The sequence below is a fragment of the Oncorhynchus clarkii genome, chromosome 1 (genome assembly GCF_045791955.1).
Source record: "Oncorhynchus clarkii lewisi isolate Uvic-CL-2024 chromosome 1, UVic_Ocla_1.0, whole genome shotgun sequence".
NCBI classification, from domain to species: domain Eukaryota; kingdom Metazoa; phylum Chordata; class Actinopteri; order Salmoniformes; family Salmonidae; genus Oncorhynchus; species Oncorhynchus clarkii.
Window position 1 is genome coordinate 64,517,842 of NC_092147.1, and position 20,833 is coordinate 64,538,674.

The following is a 20,833-nucleotide window of genomic DNA, read 5'->3' on the forward strand; positions in this document are numbered from 1 at the left end:
GTTTCACTTTGTCAATATGGGGTATTGTGTGTAGATTGCTGAGGATAATAAAATATATATATATATATATATTAGAGTAAGGCTGTAACGTTACAAAATGTGGAAAAAGTGAAGGGGTCTGAATACTTTCCGAAGGCACTGTATGTGTGCACACAACAGTGTATATGTACAAGAGTGTGTGTGTGTATAAGTGCCGTATGAATCGTAATGGTGCTCAGATTCCTGCGGGCTGCTCTTAGGGGCTTTAAATTGTTTTCTGCATGAGGCGACATGTTTGTTGTAAGACATTAGGCTTTGCGGCCAGGCCAAGTGTGTGTGTGTGGGGAGAGGGGGGGGGGGGGGGGGGGAGAGAGAGAGAGAGAGAGAGTGACAGAAGCAGGGATCTGATGATGGATGAGATTGGATTAGCAGAGAGAAGCTGCGCACAGCACTCAACTGTAATTTACAACTCTATCACTGTAATACACACTGTGTTACTAAAGACACACGTTACAGCCTTGTCAAAGGACACTGTACATTCACTATGCACCTACATACTTCACGGCTCGATCAAAAAATTCTATACACTTGCTAGTCACTATAAACACACACTTTACAGCTCTTTCAGTTCACAAACACAAAACATACACTAGAGAAAGAACTGTAAAGCTCGAATCAGGCCATCTGTGAATGCTCTCAGAGTGGTGATTCTCCCAGATGGCAGAGAGCCTAACACACAGCACCTCCTGCTCTATTAAACCCTAACTCTTATACACCACACAGATACATAGTGTGTGTGTGTGTACATGTCTATAGATCTGTATCTGCATGTAGTATATATATATATATGTCAGAACATATGTCTGCCTATTAGTATGCATGTGTAAATCTGTGTGTATGATATAGAGTGAGAGCGGAGAAGAGAGAAAGACAGAGGTAAAGTTTGTATCTGTAATTGTTGACTGCCTTTGTTTTCTCCTGCCTCTCGCTCACTCAACACCACTATTTTTCTTTCATTTATTTTTGTTTCTCTTTAATTTTAGGAGGGTGTGTGCTTTGAAGAAAGGCGGCATGGGGGGGTACGAAGAGAGAGAGAGAGAGAGAGCGAGAGAGAGTGTGTGAGAGAGTGAGAGAGAGAGTGTGAGAGACATAATTTGCCCAAATGAAGTGTTCTAACATCTCCCACAGCCCTAAAGGCATCCACATGCTTCCAAATCCAAAACATTTCGGAACAGTTTGTGCATATATTACAACGTTTTGTGCCGTTTTTGTTCGTTTTGGTCGTCTGCAGTTTGTTTTAGGACTGTTCGTGCACACAAAATGTTTTCTTGAGGCAAGCCGAAGTCTGTAGCTGAAGTCTACACTAGGGATGCACGATATATCGATGAACATATCGGACGATATTAGCTAAAAATGCCAACGTCGGCATCGGCCCGATGTCTAGTTTAACGGCGATGTGAAAAACCGATGTCAAAGCTGACGTGCATACCTATATAACGTAGGTAGATGCAGCATTCCTAACCTAGCCCACAATGTCTGCTGTGAGGATCGAGCAGTCAACAAGTCGAGCAGTCATTTGAAAGTGTAAGTCAATTTCAGCCAGACAACTCAAAGGTTGAAATCCATTAACGCCAAGATAATGGAATTCATTGCCCTTGACAATCAGCCGTTCTTTGTCGTGGGTGATGTTGGCTTTCGCCGACTGGTAGAGCAACAGTACACACGTGCGAGTGTACCAAGTGCGCTATCCTTCAAATGTTTCCCTATCGGAGTTACACAGTAATAGCGTCACTGCTATTAGCTTCACGACTGCCATTTGGACCAGCGATATCAGCCCCATGAGCATGCTGAGTCTGACAGCACAGTGAGTCGTCGAGGATTTTGTACTGAGGAAAGTTGTATTTCATGCTCATAAATGTGCTGGTTGTCATACCGCTGCTTCCATTTCAATGGCATTTGAGAGCATGTTTGAAACTTGGAAACATGAACACACTAGCTAGCTCCATTCGAACAACTGACTCTAGAAATAAACTCATCAACTGCGCCTGCAGCAGACGTGATACCCTCTGTCATGGCATTGAAATGCCTGCTCCACAAAACTGCCGACACAGGCTGTGAACAAGCGATTCGGTGGCATTCTCTCTTTACTGTGTCACCACCATGCTCGACACTAGGTACAAGGACGGCTACTTCGATGCAGACAAAAAACAGGGTTTACGTGAAATGTTACATACACAGCTGGACCAGATGGAAACGGACACAGTGCACCAAGGAAGAGGCCACGGACAGACAGAGCTGACACTTCACTGCTTGACATGTATGATGAATTCCTGGTTGAGAATGAAACGACTGAACAAATGAACAACAAAACAACACAGCAAGTGAAAGAAATAGGTTTTGATTATGTTTTACTGGTAACAGAGACATACGTAAATGCCAACAAAATAACTTTTTGGTCAGTGTGGTGTGGTGTAGAGGTCGACCGATTATGATTTTTCAACGCCGATACCGATTATTGGAGGACCAAAAAAATCCGATACCGATTAAATCGGCAGATGTTTATATATTTGTAATAATACAACAATACTGAATGAACAATGAACCCTTATTTTAACTTAATATAATACATCAATAAAATCTATTTAGTATCAAATAAATTAAGAAACATGTTCAATTTGGTTTAAATAATGCAAAAACACAGTGTTGGAGAAGAAAGTAAAAGTGCAATATGTGCCATGTAAAAAAGCTAACGTTTAAGTTCCTTGCTTAGAACATGAGAACATATGAAAGCTGGTGGTTCAATATTCCCATTTCTTTAATATTCCCAGTTAAGAAGTTTTAGGTTGTAGTTATTATAGGAATAATGACGTGTCAACTATTTCTCTCTATACCATTTGTATTTCATATACCTTTGACTATTGAATTTTCTTATTGGCACTTTAGTATTGCCAGCCTAATCTCGGGAGTTGATAGGCTTGAAGTCATAAAAAAGCGCTGTGCCTCAAGCATTGCAAAGAGCTGCTCGCAAACACAGTAAAGTGCTGTTTGAATGAATGCTTACGAGCCTGCTGCTGCCTACCACCGCTCAGTCAGACTGCTCTATAAAATATAAAATCATAGCCTTAAGTATAATAAACACACAGAAATACGAGCCTTTGATCATTAATATAGTCAAATCAGTGAAATACGGAACCATTCCGTATTTTGTAGAACGTGTGGCAATCCTTAGTCTACATATTGCTGTTACATTGCACAACCTTCAATGTTATGTCATAATTATGTAAAATTCTGGCAAATTAATTACGGTCTTTGTTTGGAAGAAACAGCTTGCAACGAGCCAGGTGGCTCAAACTGTTGCATATACCCTGACTCTGCTTGCCATGAACGCAAGAGAAATGACACAATTTTCCTAGTTAATATTGCCTGCTAACATGCATTTATTTTAACTAAATATGCAGGTGTAAAAAATATACTTCTGTGATTTTAAGAAAGGCATTGATGTTAATGGTTAGGTACATTTGTTCAACGAATGTGCTTTTTTCGCAAACGCAAATGTCCATTTGCCATATATGATCATAGGAAGTCAGCTTCCGAACCCAAAAGTCAGTGAACAATGTCCAAATGGCATAAGAAATGTCCAAATCGAATTTATACTGACCAAATGATATATATATATATCACTATGTTAAGCCCTAAACCAACCTAGAAGGTACATTTGTCATGTTTGATCATAGGAAGTAAGAATTTATCATTGATGTTGATTTCAGCCTGTCCATTTGGTGATGGAATATCCCTCATTAAATACACTGGAAATGGACAAATGTAAACTGTCCATTTGCAGTGTCTTACAATGGGCATTTACCATCACGAATTGGACATGGTCTAATATACTGCAGAAATGCCCAATTGACTGGCTCATTAAACTCGGGATGGACGAGCAGTGATTGTGGTTCCTCTCCTTTGCTCGTGGTGTTGATTTCAGCCTGTCCATTTGGTGATGGTATATCCCTCATTAAAAGCATTGGAAAGGTACACAGTGTACCATTTGCAATATGAAATGTACAATGCCAATATATTATACTGCCACCAACTCAGCCATCAGTCAATAAGATATCATACTGACACCAAACGTATACATACTGACACCAAACGTATGCATACTGACACCAAACTCACTTGGTCCAACTCTTTTAGAAGCCAACTATCACATATTTCAGAGCAGGCCACAGTAGAACCACAGTATTATAACAATACTGAATGAACACTTATTTTAACTTAATATAATACATCAATAAAATCAATAGCCTTAAATAAACTATGAAACATGTTCAATTTGGTATGAATAATGCAAAAACAAAGTGTTGGAGAAGAAAGTAAAAGTGCAATATGTGCCATGTAAGAAAGCTAACGTTTAAGTTCCTTGCTCAGAACGAGAACATATGAAAGCTGGTGGTTCCTTTTAACATGAGTCTTTAACATTCCCAGGTAAGAAGTTTTAGGTTGTAGTTATTATAGGAATTATAGACTATTTCTCTCTATACCATTTGTATTTCATATACCTTTGACTATTGGATGTTCTTATAGGGACTTTAGTATTGCCAGTGTAACAGTATAGCTTCCGTCCCTCTCCTCGCCCCTACCTGGGCTCGAACCAGGTACAAATCAACAACAGCCATACTCGAAGCATCGTTACCCATGCAGAGCAAGGGGAATAACTATTCCACATCTCAGAGCGAGTGACGTTTGAAACGCTATTAGCGCGCACCCCGCTAACTAGCTGGCCATTTCACATCGGTTACACCAGCCTAATCTCGGGAGTTGATAGGCTTGAAGTCATAAACAGCGCAATGCTTGAAGCAAAACGAAGAGCTGCTGGCAAAAAGCAAAAAAAGTGCTGTTTGAATGAAGGCTTACGAGCCTGCTGGTGCCTACTATCGCTCAGTCAGACTGCTCTATCAAATCATAGACTTAATTATAACAAAATAACACACAGAAATACGAGCCTTAGGTCATTAATACGGTCGAATCGAATTTTATCTAACGGGTGGCATCCATAAGTCTAAATATTCCTGTTACATTGCACAACCTTCAATGTTATGTCATAATTACGTAAAATTCTGGCAAATTAGGCGGCCGAAACTGTTGCATATACCCTGACTCTGCGTGCAATGAACACAGGAGAAGTGACACAATTTCACCTGGTTAATATTGCCTGCTAACCTGGATTTATTTTAGCTAAATATGCAAGTTTAAAAATATATACTTCTGTGTATTGATTTTAAGAAAGGCATTGACATAACCTGAAAAGGCATCGACAAAACCTGAAAAGCCGCTCAGCAAGGAAGAAGCCACGGCTCCAAAACCGCCATAAAAAAAGCCAGATTACGGTTAGCAACTGCACATGGGGAAGTTAAGACTTGGTCCCAAATGGGTCTTCCAAATGGACAATGACCCCAAGCATACTTCCAAAGTTGTGGCAAAATGGCTTAAGGACAACAAAGTCAAGGTATTGGAGTGGCCATCACAAAGCCGTGACCTCAATCCTATAGAACATTTGTGGGCAGAACTGAATAAGTGTTTTCGAGCAAGGAGGCCTACAAACCTGACTCAGTTACACCAGCTCTCTCAGGAGGAATGGGCCAAAATTCACCCAACTTATTGTGAGAAGCTTGCGGAAGGCTACCCGAAACGTTTGACCCAACTTAAACAATTTAAAGGCAATTCTATCAAATACTAATTGAGTGTATGTAAACTTCTGACCCACTGGGAATGTGAAATGTGAAAAAAAGCTGAAATCAATCATTCTCTCTACTATTATTCTGACATTTCACATTCTTAAAGTAAAGACAGGGAATTTTTACTTGGTTTAAATGTCAGGAATTGTGACAAACTGAGTTTAAATGTATTTGGCTAAGGTGTATGTAAAACTTCCGACTTCAACTGTATATATACAGTCACATTCAAAAGTTTTATAACACCCAATCATTCAAGGGTTTTTCCCTTATTGTCACTATTTTATACATTGTATAATAATAGTGAAGACATCAAAACTATGAAATAACACATGGAATCATGTAGTAACCAAAAAAAGTCTTAAACAAATCAAAATATATTTTACATCTGAGATTCTTCAAAGTAGCCACCCTTTGTCTTGATGACAGCTTTGCACACTTTTTTGGTTACTACATGGTTCCATTTGTTATTTCATAGTGTTGATGTTTTCACTATTATTCTACAATGTAGAAAATAGTTTAAAAAATTAAGAAAAACCCTTGAATGGGTAGGTGTCTGAAATTCTTCATGTAAAAAAAAATGGATGTAACAAATACAGATTGTGCCTTTAAGTCTGACAAAAACTGCTGTTATCCTTACTTCCAAGCGTTTATTCAAGTTGGATCATCTTTGGATGCCGAGACCATTGGAAGACATAGCTTGGACTGTAGCCTAAAAAAGCCTATATATTCCTGCTCTTTCACGCGATCCATCAAGCACATTTGGTGTGTCATCATAGTGGTCTCTGACTTGTGGTCAGACTCGCTGAGGTGGAACAAACTTAAACTTGCACCTTTTTTCCAATGCTGATTGAACGCCATTGAGAAAACATCCTTTCTGAATTTAAAAGTAATCCTCAAAGTAATTATCTAGTTTTTCAAAAGTATCTAATCTGATTACGATATTTTTCGCTGGTAACGGATTACAGTTACCGCTTTGTTGTAATCCCTTACTTGTAATCCGTTACTCCACAACCCCGGACACAGCGCTATGATCTATGACACTCCCCTCCTTCTCTCCACCTAACTCAGTCACACTCCATCTACAGCCACGTGTTCTCTCACTCTCTCACTCTTCTCTCTCAGATTCACATCCTCCCTGCTATGAAGACAGACATCTAGATGGCTCTACTTCCTCAGACCGGTCCTCAATCAATCAGAAGCAGCCTCACTGGGGTGTGCTCTCTGAATAAATATTGAATGGATTGGAGAAAGGTCATACTGGTCCAAACACAGACAATAGGGGGTTGCAGAGAAATCGTATGAATGAGCAGCCAATCACAGAGACCGGTAAACCAGCCTCACACACAGGGGAACTACAGCGGGTCGTGAAATGGGCTATTCTCTTTCACAGTCATCTACATTATACAACTATCTACCTACCTACTTCTATAGTTTCACTATGACACACACAAGCTAAGAAAGTCAAAAGGTATTGTCTGTTAAAACCACTTGCATGCAATTTCTGGTAAACCACACAGATGGTATTGCAGTAGAGAGATTCTGCAGCAAACTCCACTTCAAGTGCATAGCTGGGGGAAACCCCATAGAGAGCACACACACACGCCAATGAACCACATGGAGCTGGCACTCCATTAACCTCCAAAACATCTCTCTGGAACAGTACTGAAAGCAATTCTACGGTTATAGTACAGTACATTACCGGCACAGTGGTTGTTGAGCAAGGCGTTGGTGGTTGTAGAGTTGCATGCTGGGGCCACAGACAACAAGCCCTCCTCCATTCTCTTCTCACTGCAGACACACACACACACCCCCCGCAGACGGATACACACACCTCTCCCTTGACAAGATCCAGGCAGCTTCCTGCCTTTTTTTTTTAACTGTCCCGAGAGTGTGTGAGTGAGTACCCTTGCCTCGCTGCTACACGCCTGCTGTGTTTGTGACTGTGTATAAGTGTGTGTGTTTGTGTGTGGTAGACTATTCTTCTCGTCGTCTCAGGCAGTCCTGTTTTTCCTCTCTCTCTCTCTCTCTCTCTCTCTCTTTTTCTAGAGTCTATTTCCTTTCCTTCTTCCTTTCGATCAGGTCTTCCTCGACTGCAGTCAGAAGGATTTCTGGTTGTCTGTGTGCAAACAGAATGCTTTTTAGTCTCCCTCTTACTTCTCTCTCGTTTGTGTCTGCTCTCTCTGGCGTACACTCACACACAGTGCCACCACTGCGCGCTCACACAAAGCCCGGAGCGAATGAGTGAGCGAGTGAGTGAGGCAGGAGGAGGAGATCGCTATTTTTTTTTTTAAACAAAAATCCTTGGCTGGCTCAGGGAGTGGCTAAAGCTGAGCTGCGCTGCTGCTGTTGGCTCACAGAGCTTTAACCCCATGAATGCCGATAGCAATAAGGCTCCTGTGGACATAGAGAGAGAACGAGGAGGAGGAAAGAGGGGGAGAGGAGAGCGCGTAGAGGTGACATTATAGCGCGAAGAGAATAGTTCCTGCTCCACTAACTCATTGGTTTCTGGAGCTGTCTGGGCCCCTCGTTAGGTCTCCAAACATGCCGATGGCGAAGCTGTTAGTCACCAAAAAACGTTATTCATTCACATCTCCCTCGCCGCCAAAAACACATTCATTAGATTTCAGAGAGACAAAGTCAGAATCCTATAAAGAATATACAGTATATTATTCTTCTATTTTTTGTTGTTGTTCTGGATTATTATTATTTATTATTTATATATTTTTTACCCTCTTTTTCTCCCCAATTTCATGGTATCCAATTGTTAGTATCTTGTCTCATCGCTACAACTCCTGTACGGGCTCGGGAGAGACAAAGGTCAAGAGCCACGCATCCTCTGAAACACAACCTAACCAAGCCGCACTGCTTCTTAACACAGCACGCATCCAACCCGGAAGACAGCTGCACCAATGGAGTCTGTCTGGATCAAGTGCCATTCTGGGACTTTAGATGATACCACAAAAAGAAAAAGTATTGTTTTGGAATCGAGTATCATGATGGTGTCGAGTATCACGATACTAAACCTGGTTATCCAAGTCAGAATTCTCGTATATCGTGACAACACGAATACTTACGTCAAGGTTACAACATCCCTCTAGAATGACAATGGTCTTCTATGGCTGACCTACAGTGTAGTCTATGGCTATGCTGTGAAAGATATTAATGTTCCTTGTTGAGATGATTTTTTTTTTTTTTAAATACATTTTAACCGTCTAATCTAAACTCCATGATCAGCACCTGGTCTGGACGAAATGAAACCCACTGTTCCACACATGACTGCAGGAGCACAGCCAAAACACTGGGCCTGAGGTGGAGACAGAGCACAATGGTAGAAATACACATTCTGTTAAACACACATTCTCACTAAGATTTTAGCAAAGTTTGGATGGAACAGTGTGCAGCATGTACGTAGATAGGTATTCTGTTCATGTGCACGAGGCTCTTTAAAGACTGCACATGTGTGCACAGGCTACTCCTGCTGGCTGCATTGCAGACAGTTGAAACTGGACCCTCTGCCCTGTGCTTGTATTATTATTCTGTTTAAACCTGAGGCTCAGAGGGAGAGCAGGTCCCAGCCGATATGGCAGGGATTTCAACCAGAGTGAACCATTTTAATCTCCACTGTTAGAGAAAGGCCGAGAAAGCGAGCAAGCGAGAGAGAACGATCGAGAAAGGGAGCGAGCGAGACAGCAAATTATTTCAAGGCAGCGCTCTACCAAGTTGGAAGGAAAACCCTAAACAGAAAGGGGACTGGTGACTAGCCAGGAGGAAGAGATGAGGGGGGGGGGGGGGACGAGGAGAAGCCATTGCCACCATACTGTACATCTACAATGGGCTCTACAATGACTCATGGTATGGGCAGTAAAGTCCAGTACGGGAAGCTGAAGCCCAATATGGCGACCAGAGTATGGGCGTGTCGTAAGGAGTGGGCGTATGGAAAGGAGTGGGCATGTCGTAAGGACTGGGTGTACAGAAAGTGGATCAGCTACGTGGGCAGATTTGTTGCCACTCGATATCGTTTTGCGAGGCTGAAAGGGCTGTACTACTACGGTAGCTATGTGGAATTTTCTTATTTTTTATTAGTAGGATAGCAGCCTACACAATAAATAATTTTGTTCACCATGTAGATGTCACCTTGATCATACATAGTCTACTACTCAATGGGGAGGGAGTGAATGGCAACAACACCAGGACACAGTGCCCTTTGCTCGCGAAGCACTACTGTCCGGCATCGGCGTGGGAAGTAGCTACCTAGTAGCTACTTAGGGTGACAGTTGCAGTAAACACTCGCATACAACGCACGAAACATAACAAACAAACAATTGTCAGTTTTACAACTGAAAATGTACAATTATTTGTGTAAAACTAACAATTAAATACAACTCAGACTCATCCTCTGGCTTAAAAACAGAAGTCCAAACTCTTGCGGACAGTAGCTCAATGTACGGCAGTTGCATGGTAAGAAATGGAAGGGGAAAAACACGGCTCAATCAAAACTGTCTGACATATAGCAGACGCTTTCCACACGCCCACTCCGTTCCGCACGCCCACTCCGTTCCGCACGCCCACTCCGTTCCGCACGCCCACTCCTTTCCGCACGCCCACTCCTTTCCGCACGCCCACTCCTTTCCGCACGCCCACTCCTTTCCGCACGCCCACTCCTTTCCGCACGCCCACTCCTTTCCGCACGCCCACTCCTTTCCGCACGCCCACTCCTTTCCACACGCCCACTCCTTTCCACACGCCCACTCCTTTCCACACGCCCACTCCTTTCCACACGCCCACTCCTTTCCACACGCCCACTCCTTTCCAAACGCCCACTCCTTTCCAAACGCCCACTCCTTTCCAAACGCCCACTCCTTTCCATAAGCTTTCCACAAGGCCCCCAAAAGTTTGTCAAATCACCGGGAATTCAGATAGAAATTTGTTTAATTTAGGAAATCTGGTTGCCAAGTATTTCCCCAAATAAAAAAAAATGACATTTGTTCATGTCTCAATGTAATCAAGGTATGAAATTACTGTATTTGAAAATAATACATTTTTTGGCTTAGTGGTCAATTTGCAGTGTACAAATTATAATTATTTTCCAGCCCCCCAGCCATTCGCTCCGAAAAACAATCGACCCGCGGCTGAATCTAGTTGCCTACCCCAGGGGTAAGGGTTCACACAAGATGTATGGCGAAAGCAGGTTATAGGAGGAAGGGACCCGTTTCAGCAGTGTGAAAGGTGAGGTAGCCAACTGTGACAATGAAGTTGTCCTCAAAATACGCAATGAGCTTTAACAGTTGTCAATACAAATGACATTAGCACAGTGACAGACAAGTAAACTGTTGTGAGGTCAAAAGCCAAGAACACAGAGTTCTAGGGAGGGGACATTTTATCTCATACCTAAGCACAGTCAAGACAAGTCAGCCTGTGAGGCCCCTCAAACATGGAACACAACCCCCCCAAAGAAAAATGAAAATATGTCTTCCTGCTCTCTACTGAAAACCCCTGGTGTGGCACGCGCGTTAACTGTCATCTGAAGGGAGATGAAACCTAGATGTTACACCCTGTGTAGAGAGGAATTGCAGTGGAGTCACCAAAATAGAGCTGACAGGAAAGAGGAGGGTGGCAGGAAAGCAGACAGGGCCTGACACACTTAAAACTGAAACGCTGCAATCAGAACACTTACGGTACTCGGCTACTCTCTCGAAACAAAACTCTTCACCATGTTGGAGGCTAAAACAGAGTTCTGAAACAGGGACGTCTTAAGGGGTGGTGTCAAAACAGCCTCTTCAGTCCTCAGAGTTAAAGGGAGATTTGGGGATTTTTGGCAATGATGCCTTTCAATCTACTTCCCCAGAGTCAGATGAAATCGTGGATACAATTTTTATGTCTCTGTGTCCAGAATGAAGGAAGTTCGAGGTAGTTTTGCAAGCCAATGCTAACTAGTGTTAGCACAATTAACAGAAGGCTACGGGTGTCTGCTAGGGGTCTGGAGAAGTTACAGGAGGAAAGGTCCTATAGCCACAGGGGCATATATATGTACTAGTGACAGATTTTAAATACCTCAAATTAGAATTTGGTTGGGTAAAAAACAGGCAAAGGCGCTGAAAAACGCTGAACTACACCATCTCTTCCACTTTAAAACCAATTCTTCTAGCGTTCTTGTTATTTTCTCTCTCCTGATTCGCCCTCTCTCCTCCTCTTTTCTCTCCTGCTCTCCCTCATCGACGCGTCTTAATCTGCCTAATGGTTTTTCCGACGGGGCAAGTCGGGGCATACCGGAGGTATAAAATACTATCTGCTAATCTTCCTCGGTAACATTGTGTTACTTAAGAGGAAATCACTGCCAGTGCCAGTCTGATGAGTTACCCAACGTGCAGGCTCTATTCTGGCTCTATGTGGCCCCAGGGAGCGGTGCCAGTTTCACTATCTCCCACCCAGGCTGCATTATAAGAGGACAGAGTGCAGCGCCTTGGTTCAATGAAGTGTCATGGCGCCCTTTCAAGTGACACACTCGAGCGCAGAGGAGGAAGCACCTGGCATGGAGTCACGGCACTGACGTCCATCAACTACCCCATGGATAAGGTACTGTATACTACCATTTATGTGTGAGAGTGAACATGTTTCTTTTTAAAATTGAAGTCAGCAACCAGTGTTTACACTTGTGCATGTTTCAGACAGTAATACTACACATAAAACAAAGGGGAAATCACATACAGTGCCTTGCGAAAGTATTCGGCCCCCTTTGAACTTTGCGACCTTTTGCCACATTTCAGGCTTCAAACATAAAGATATAAAACTGTATTTTTTTGTGAAGAATCAACAACAAGTGGGACACAATCATGAAGTGGAATGACATTTATTGGATATTTCAAACTTTTTTAACAAATCAAAAACTGAAAAATTGGGCGTGCAAAATTATTCAGCCCCCTTAAGTTAATACTTTGTAGCGCCACCTTTTGCTGCGATTACAGCTGTAAGTCGCTTGGGGTATGTCTCTATCAGTTTTGCACATCGAGAGACTGACATTTTTTCCCATTCCTCCTTGCAAAACAGCTCGAGCTCAGTGAGGTTGGATGGAGAGCATTTGTGAACAGCAGTTTTCAGTTCTTTCCACAGATTCTCGATTGGATTCAGGTCTGGACTTTGACTTGGCCATTCTAACACCTGGATATGTTTATTTTTGAACCATTCCATTGTAGATTTTGCTTTATGTTTTGGATCATTGTCTTGTTGGAAGACAAATCTCCGTCCCAGTCTCAGGTCTTTTGCAGACTCCATCAGGTTTTCTTCCAGAATGGTCCTGTATTTGGCTCCATCCATCTTCCCATCAATTTTAACCATCTTCCCTGTCCCTGCTGAAGAAAAGCAGGCCCAAACCATGATGCTGCCACCACCATGTTTGACAGTGGGGATGGTGTGTTCAGTGTGATGAGCTGTGTTGCTTTTACGCCAAACATAACGTATTGCATTGTTGCCAAAAAGTTCAATTTTGGTTTCATCTGACCAGAGCACCTTCTTCCACACGTTTGGTGTGTCTCCCAGGTGGCTTGTGGCAAACTTTAAACAACACTTTTTATGGATATCTTTAGGAAATGGCTTTCTTCTTGCCACTCTTCCATAAAGGCCAGATTTGTGCAATATACGACTGATTGTTGTCCTATGGACAGAGTCTCCCACCTCAGCTGTAGATCTCTGCAGTTCATCCAGAGTGATCATGGGCCTCTTGGCTGCATCTCTGATCAGTCTTCTCCTTGTATGAGCTGAAAGTTTAGAGGGACGGCCAGGTCTTGGTAGATTTGCAGTGGTCTGATACTCCTTCCATTTCAATATTATCGCTTGCACAGTGCTCCTTGGGATGTTTAAAGCTTGGGAAATCTTTTTGTATCCAAATCCGGCTTTAAACTTCTTCACAACAGTATCTCGGACCTGCCTGGTGTGTTCCTTGTTCTTCATGATGCTCTCTGCGCTTTTAACGGACCTCTGAGACTATCACAGTGCAGGTGCATTTATACAGAGACTTGATTACACACAGGTGGATTGTATTTATCATCATTAGTCATTTAGGTCAAAATTGGATCATTCAGAGATCCTCACTGAACTTCTGGAGAGAGTTTGCTGCACTGAAAGTAAAGGGGCTGAATAATTTTGCACGCCCAATTTTTCAGTTTTTGATTTGTTAAAAAAGTTTGAAATATCCAATAAATGTCGTCCACTTCATGATTGTGTCCCACTTGTTGTTGATTCTTCACAAAAAAATACAGTTTTATATCTTTATGTTTGAAGCCTGAAATGTGGCAAAAGGTCGCAAAGTTCAAGGGGGCCGAATACTTTCGCAAGGCACTGTACTAGACAGTGTGAGGAAAAACAGGGGGGAGTGAAGAAAGGCGAGAGAGATGAAAAGAGACACAGAGAGACAGACAGGTGGTGTCTGAGGCAGATACATGGCGGCTTTCTAAGGAAGGAAAGGGGTCAGAGGTTAGGGTCGCAGGAGAGAAGGATGAAGGGAGGAAGAGTGGGAGGAGAGGGGAAGGGGAGGAATGTGTGTTGAAAACCACAGAGCAACGTGTTGGACAGACTGGGACACGTTCTTAGGAGGCCAGCCACATGCTCGGAGCGAACATGTCTGTCGGTCTGCCTGTCTTGCAGGATTCCACACGTTGACAGACAGCAAGCCAAGCATAACAGCATTATATAATATACACATTGTTATACAACCCAACACGACGCCGCATAATATGCTGCAGTACGACACATTAAATGAACGACGCAGCGAAACAGAGTGACTGCTACCAGGAACGACAATGGAAGGTAATGTAGAGCTAATCAGCATCTTGCCCTCATGACTCTCAGCCTTGGTTCACTAGTGTGCAGCTCCCTTTGGGCACCCAGCCACTCTCTAAATCTGTGTTAACAGAGTTGGCAGAAGGTATATATTGATGTGCGACATCCCAACAGGGTAGAGTATGAAACACGCAGTTTGATGAGCTGTGCGCAAGGGGTATCTAATGTTGGGGTTATTCGAGGCTCGACTATGCTTGAAATGTGAAATGTGTGTGTGTGTGTGTGTGTGTGTGTGTGTGTGTGTGTGTGTGTGTGTGTGTGTGTGTGTGTGTGTGTGTGTGTGTGTGTGTGTGTGTGTGTGTGTGTGTGTGTGTGGGGGGGGGGTAGACATAGCTGATACTGTTGTGTTATTCTAAGCCCCTGTTCAGTAGTGTTAAGCCCAAACTCCCTGACCCCCTCTGGTACCCCAGCAGCAGATATGGGTGGGAAGGGGGGGGTGTAGTAGGGGCCCTCCTTGCCTCGCCGTGCTACGCCCACCACTCCTGGCCCTTGGCAGCTTCGCCCACATTCCTCACCGCCCTGTTTGCAATTAGACTGGCACTGGATCCTCAGACTGCGGGAGCCATGACGACCTGCCAGCTAACGCAACCACGCACTCATGGTACAACAGAGTACCTACACCCTCAACCACTCAGGATACCTAGCTACTTTAAAAGCTACATTGTATACAGCACACAGCCATGCACTGATGGTACAGAACACCTACTGGAAACCTACACACATCAACAATTGCAACATATGTAAATTGTGATACACTACTAAGGTCATTTCCACGTAAAGGACCCATGAGCACCAGCATGTGAAGTTCATAGGAGTATGTCAAATCTGGTGTCAAATGAAAGATATGAGTCTATATTTTTATATGCATATTTAAAATACATTCTCTATCCTAAATATTAGGAATAAGCAAACAGACAGAAAAGGAGTCTTAGAAAAAGTCTGAAAATGTACTTTACTCTACTGTGGTGTTCTGTACTTTGCCCTCCACACATCAAATGAAATCAAATGTTATTGGTCACATACACATGGCTAGCAGATGTTAATGTGAGTGCAGCGAAATGCTTGTGCTTCTAGTTCTGACCGTGCAGTAATATCTAACAAGTAATCTAACAATTTCACAACTACCTTATACACACAAGTGTAAAGGAATGAATAAGAATATGTACATATAAATATATGGATGAGCGATGGCTGAACAGCATAGGCAAGATGCAGTAGAATATATAGAGTACAGTATATACATATGATATGAGTAATATAGGGTATGTAAACATTATATAAAGTGGCATTGTTTAAAGTGACTAATGATACATTTATTACACACAATTTTGTGGCTAGAGATTTGCGTCCGTATGTTGGCAGCAGCTACTCAATTTTAGTGATGGCTGTTTAACAGTCTATCGGCCATCAGATAGAAACTGTTTATCAGTCTGTTGCGCTTTCTTAACCACGCTCTCTGTGTGAGTGGACCATTTCAATTTGTCCGTGATGTGTACTCTGAGGAACTTAAAACTTTCCACCTACTCCACTACTGTCCCGTCGATGTGGATAGGGGGGTGATCCCTCTGCTGTTTCCTGAAGTCCATGATCAACTCCTTTGCTTTGTTCATGTTGAGTGTGAGGTTATTTTCCTGACACCACACTCCGAGGGCCCTCACCTCCTCCATGTAGGCCGTCTCATCGTTGTTGGTAATCGAGCCTACCACTGTAGTGTCGTCTGCAAACTTGATGACTGAGTTGGAGGTGTGCATGGCAACGCAGTCATGGGTGAACAGGGAGTACAGGAGAGAGCTGAGAACACACCTTTGTGGGGCCCCAGTGTTGAGGATCAGCGGGGTGGAGATGTTGTTTCCTACCCTCACCACCTGGGGTCCGGCGGGGTCGAGACCCAGGGTCTCGAGCTTAATGGCGAGTTTGGAGAGTACTATTGTGTAAAATGCTGAGCTGTAATCGATGAACAGCATTCTTACATAGGTATTAATCTTGTCCAGATGGGTTAGGGCAGTGTGATTACGATTGCGATGCGTAGTCTGTGGCTCTATTGGGGCGGTAAGCAAATTGGAGTGGGTCTAGGGTGTCAGGTAGGGTGGAGGTGACATGATCCTTGACTAGTCTCTCAAACCACTTCATGATGACGGAAGTGAGTACTACGGGGCGATAGTTGTTTAGCTCAGTTACCTTAGCTTTCGTGGGAACAGGAACAATGGCCCTCTTGAAGCATGTGGGAACAGCAGACTTGGATAGGGATTGATTGAATATGTCCGTAAACACACCAGCCAGCTGGTCTGCGCATGCTCTGAGGACGCGGTTAGGGATGCCGTCTGTGCCGGCAGCCTGGCGAGGGTTAACATGTTTAAATGTTTTACTCAAGTTGGCTGCGGTAAAGGAGAGCCCGCAGGTTTTGGTAGCGGGCCAAGTCAGTGGTGCTGTACTGTCCTCAAAGTGAGCAAAGAAGTTGTTTAGTTTGTCTGGGAGCAAGATGTCGGTGTCAGTGACGGGGCTGGTTTTCTTTTTTAATCCGGGATTGACTGTAGACCCTGTCACATAGTCTCCTGTTTAAACCGTTGAATTGCGACTCTACTTTGTCTCTATACTGACACGTAGCTTGTTTGATTGCCTTGCGAAGGGAAAGGTGGGCTAGGGAGGGCTTTGTATGCGTCGCGGAAGTTAGAGTAGTAATGATCCAGAATTTTGCCAGCCCGGGTCGCACATTCGATATACTGCTAAAATTTATGGAGCCTTGTTTTCAGATTAGCCTTGTGAAAATCTCCAGCTACAATAAATGCAGCCTCGGGATATGTGGTTTCCATTTTACATAGAGTCCAATGAAGTTCTTTCAGGGCAGTCGAGGTGTCTGCTTGGGGGGGATATACACAGCTGAGATTATAATCGAAGAGAATTCTCTTGGTAGATAATACGGTCGTCATTTGATGGTAAGGAATTCTAGGTCAGGTGAACAAAAATAACTTGAGTTCATGTATGTTGTTATGATCACACCACGACTCTTTAATTATAAGGCATACACCCACGCCCTTCTTCTTACCAAGAGAGATGTCTGTTTCTGTCGGGGCGATGCGTGAAGAAACCGGGTGGCTGTACCTACTCTGATAAGGTATCCCAAGTGAGCCATGTTTCCGTGAAACAGAGAATGTTACAATCTCTGATGTGTCTCTGGAAGGCAACCCTTGCTTGAATTTCATCTACCTTGTTGTCAAGAGACTGGACATTGGTGTGTAGTATACTCGAGAGCGGTGAGCGTTGTCCCCGTCTATGGAGCCTGACCAGAAGACCGCTCCGTCTGCCCTTTCTGCGGCGCCGTTGTTTTGGGTCGCCTACTGGGATCCGATCCATTGTCTCCTCCCTGAGGGTTGCAAAGGGTTGCTTTCCAGAGACACATCAGAGATTGTAACATTCTCTGTTTCATTCTCTGTTGGCTGGAGGAAACAGGTACGAAAGATATCTATGTCCACAGTAAAACGAGTCCTATATCGACATAACCTAAAAGGCCGCTCAGCAAGGAAGAAGCCACTGCTCCAAAACCGCCATAAAAATGCCAGACTACGGTTTGCAATTGCACATGGGGATAAAGATCATACCTTTTGGAGAAATGTCCTCTGGTCTGATGAAACAAAAATAGAACTGTTGGCCATAATGACCATTGTTATGTTTGGAGGAAAAAGGGGGATGCTTGCACGCTGAAGAACACCATCCCAACCGTGAAGCACGAGGGTGGCAGCATCATGTTGTGGGGGTGCTTTGCTGCAGGAGGGGCTGGTGCACTTCACAAAATAGAGGAAGGAAAGTAAAAAACTATTTAGTTACGAATTGAACTTTAATTAAATGAGTTGACTTTTCACATGGGACGATTTCACTGAACAACAAAAGAAAGGTCATATTTATTGACCCCCAATGATCCATGGCATCTCTATAAAATGATAGTCTAGAAACTAAAGCTTTGGTTGTCTTCCTCTCAGGCTTCCACATCTTCTCCCTGAAATTCTTCAATGTCCACCTCTTGAACATCGGACTCTGAGGTCTCATCTTCACAGTCACTTTCCAACCATGTTGAGGAAGGCTCGTTGGCAGGCTCAAAAAGCCACAAATTTGCCTGGATGGACACCAATTTTTCAACCCTTGTATTGGTCAGCCTGTTGCATGCTATGGTGTGTGTGTTCCCAAACAAGGACCAGTTGTGCTCTGAAGCGGCTGATGTTGGTGGGATTTGGATGGTGATGAAGGCAACAGGGGAAAGAGCCTCAGATCCACAAAGTCCCTTCCACCAGGTGGCTGATGAGATATGTTGGCACGACTGCCATATTGCATCTCCATCCCAAAGCCCTTGCTTGGAAGTGTACTTCGCCAGACTGCCAAGAACCTTGCCCTCATCCAGACCAAGGTGGCGAGACAAGGTAGTGATGACACCATAAGCCTTGTTGATCTCTGCACCAGACAGGATGCTCTTGCCAGCATACTTACGGTCCAACATGTATGCTGTGGCGTGTATGGGCATCAGGCAGAAGTCTTCACGCTTTTTGATGTATTTCAGAACTGCATTTTTCTCTGCTTGAAGCAACAGTGAAGTGGGCAGGGCAGTACAGATTTCTTCTCTGACATCAGACAGGGTGGCATTGTCTCCCTCAATCCATGCAATGGCTACTGCTATAGGTTTCAGGAGTTTCAGGCTGCTTACCACTCTCTCCCAAAATACATCATTCAGGAGAATCCTCTTGACGGGGCTGTCCATATCGGCAGACTGTGATATGGCCATTTCTTGGAGAGACTCCTTCCCCCCCAGGAGACTGTCAAACATGATGACAACACCACCCCAACAAGTGTTGCTGGGCAGCTTCAATGTGGTGCTCTTATTCTTCTCACTTTGCTTGGGGAGGTAGATTGCTGCTATAACTTAATGACCCTTCACATACCTAACCATTTCCTTGGCTCTCTTGTAGAGTGCATCCATTGATTTCAGTGCCATGATGTCCTTGAGGAGCAGATTCAAGGCATGAGCAGCACCGCCATTGGGTGTGAGGTGAGGGTAGGACTCCTCCCCTTTAGACCAAGCAGCCTTCGTGTTCTGGACCACCTTCTGTGGTCCAAGTGTAACCGATATGAAATGGCTAGCTAGTTAGTGGTGGTGCGCACTAATAGCATTTCAATCGGTGACGTCACTTGCTCTGAGACCTTGAAGTAGTGGTTCCCCTTGCTCTGCAAGGGCCGCGGCTTTTGTGGAGTGATGGGTAACGATGCTTCGAGGGTGACTGTTGTTGATGTGTGCAGAGGGAGCCCGGGTATGGGCGAGGGGACGGTCTAAAGTTATACTGTTACACAAGGTCATTGATGACTGCCTTCAGCTCATCTGCAATGTAGAGACCGGTGTGTCTGTTGTCCCTTGTATCTGTGCTCTTGTAGAATACTGGTTGAGGGGTGGAGATGATATAGTTAATTATTCCTTGCCCATGAACTTTCGACCACCCATCCGAGATGATTGCAATACAGTCTGCTTTCTCTATGATTTGCTTGACCTTCACTTGACCTCTGTTGAACTCTGCATCCAGAAAATGAGTAGATAAAACATGTCTGGTTGGAGGGGTGTATGCTGGGCAAAGAACATTCAGAAATCTCTTCCAATACACATTGCCTGTGAGCATCAGAGGTATACCAGTTGCATACACAGCTTGAGCAAGACATTCATCAGCATTTCTCTGACTACATTCCTTCATTGAGTCAAAAAACTTCTGATTCCAGAAGGACCATGAGCTGTTGCTATCGATAAGGTGTCGGATTCATAATTTTCACCTCGAATAGAAGTAGAGGGGGACTTTTGTAAGAGGTTGCTTGTTGTGAGCGCTGACGGAAATGTATGCACTTGGCAAGAAAGAGGATTCTGCATCTTTGTTGCATTCTTCACATATGATTTGGCACAGTATTTGCAAATGTACACATATTTTCCTTCTACATTAGCTGCAGTGAAATGTCTCCACACATCAGAGAGTGCCCGTGGCATTTTCCTGTAAAGATTAGATTTTCTTTTGGGGGGGGGGGGGCCCAAATACAATTCCATGTACAGATAAATAGTTCACCCTTATGTTGCCTTAGTGGTGGGTCATTTTTTTTACCCCTATGTCAAACAGCAACCCCCTAAATTATATTTTTTCCAACTAGAAATTTGATGACTTTTTCTAGATTGACCCCAACATTAGAAAAAGTGAATCATCACCTTTGTTCATATTTCCATGAAAGCTGTACACAACAAGGGTACAAAGATTGTTTTAGGTTTTTTTTTT

General features: G+C 43.6%; 1 protein-coding gene across 3 annotated transcripts in view; it reads right to left on the reverse strand.

Moving 5' to 3' along the window:
* Positions 1 to 20,833, reverse strand: part of LOC139410533 (echinoderm microtubule-associated protein-like 4) — a 104,950-nt gene that overhangs the window by 51,030 nt on the left and 33,087 nt on the right. The window contains exon 1 of one of the 3 annotated variants that reach the window (XM_071155805.1): positions 7,414 to 7,953. The exons of 1 other annotated variant lie outside the window; for it this stretch is intronic. In XM_071155805.1, the coding sequence (XP_071011906.1) occupies positions 7,414 to 7,492 (79 nt within the window). In that variant the 5' untranslated portion in view covers positions 7,493 to 7,953. Of the gene's footprint in view, positions 1 to 7,413; positions 7,954 to 20,833 lie in introns of those variants that run through there. One more of the 3 variants, XM_071155820.1, reaches the window with a different exon arrangement.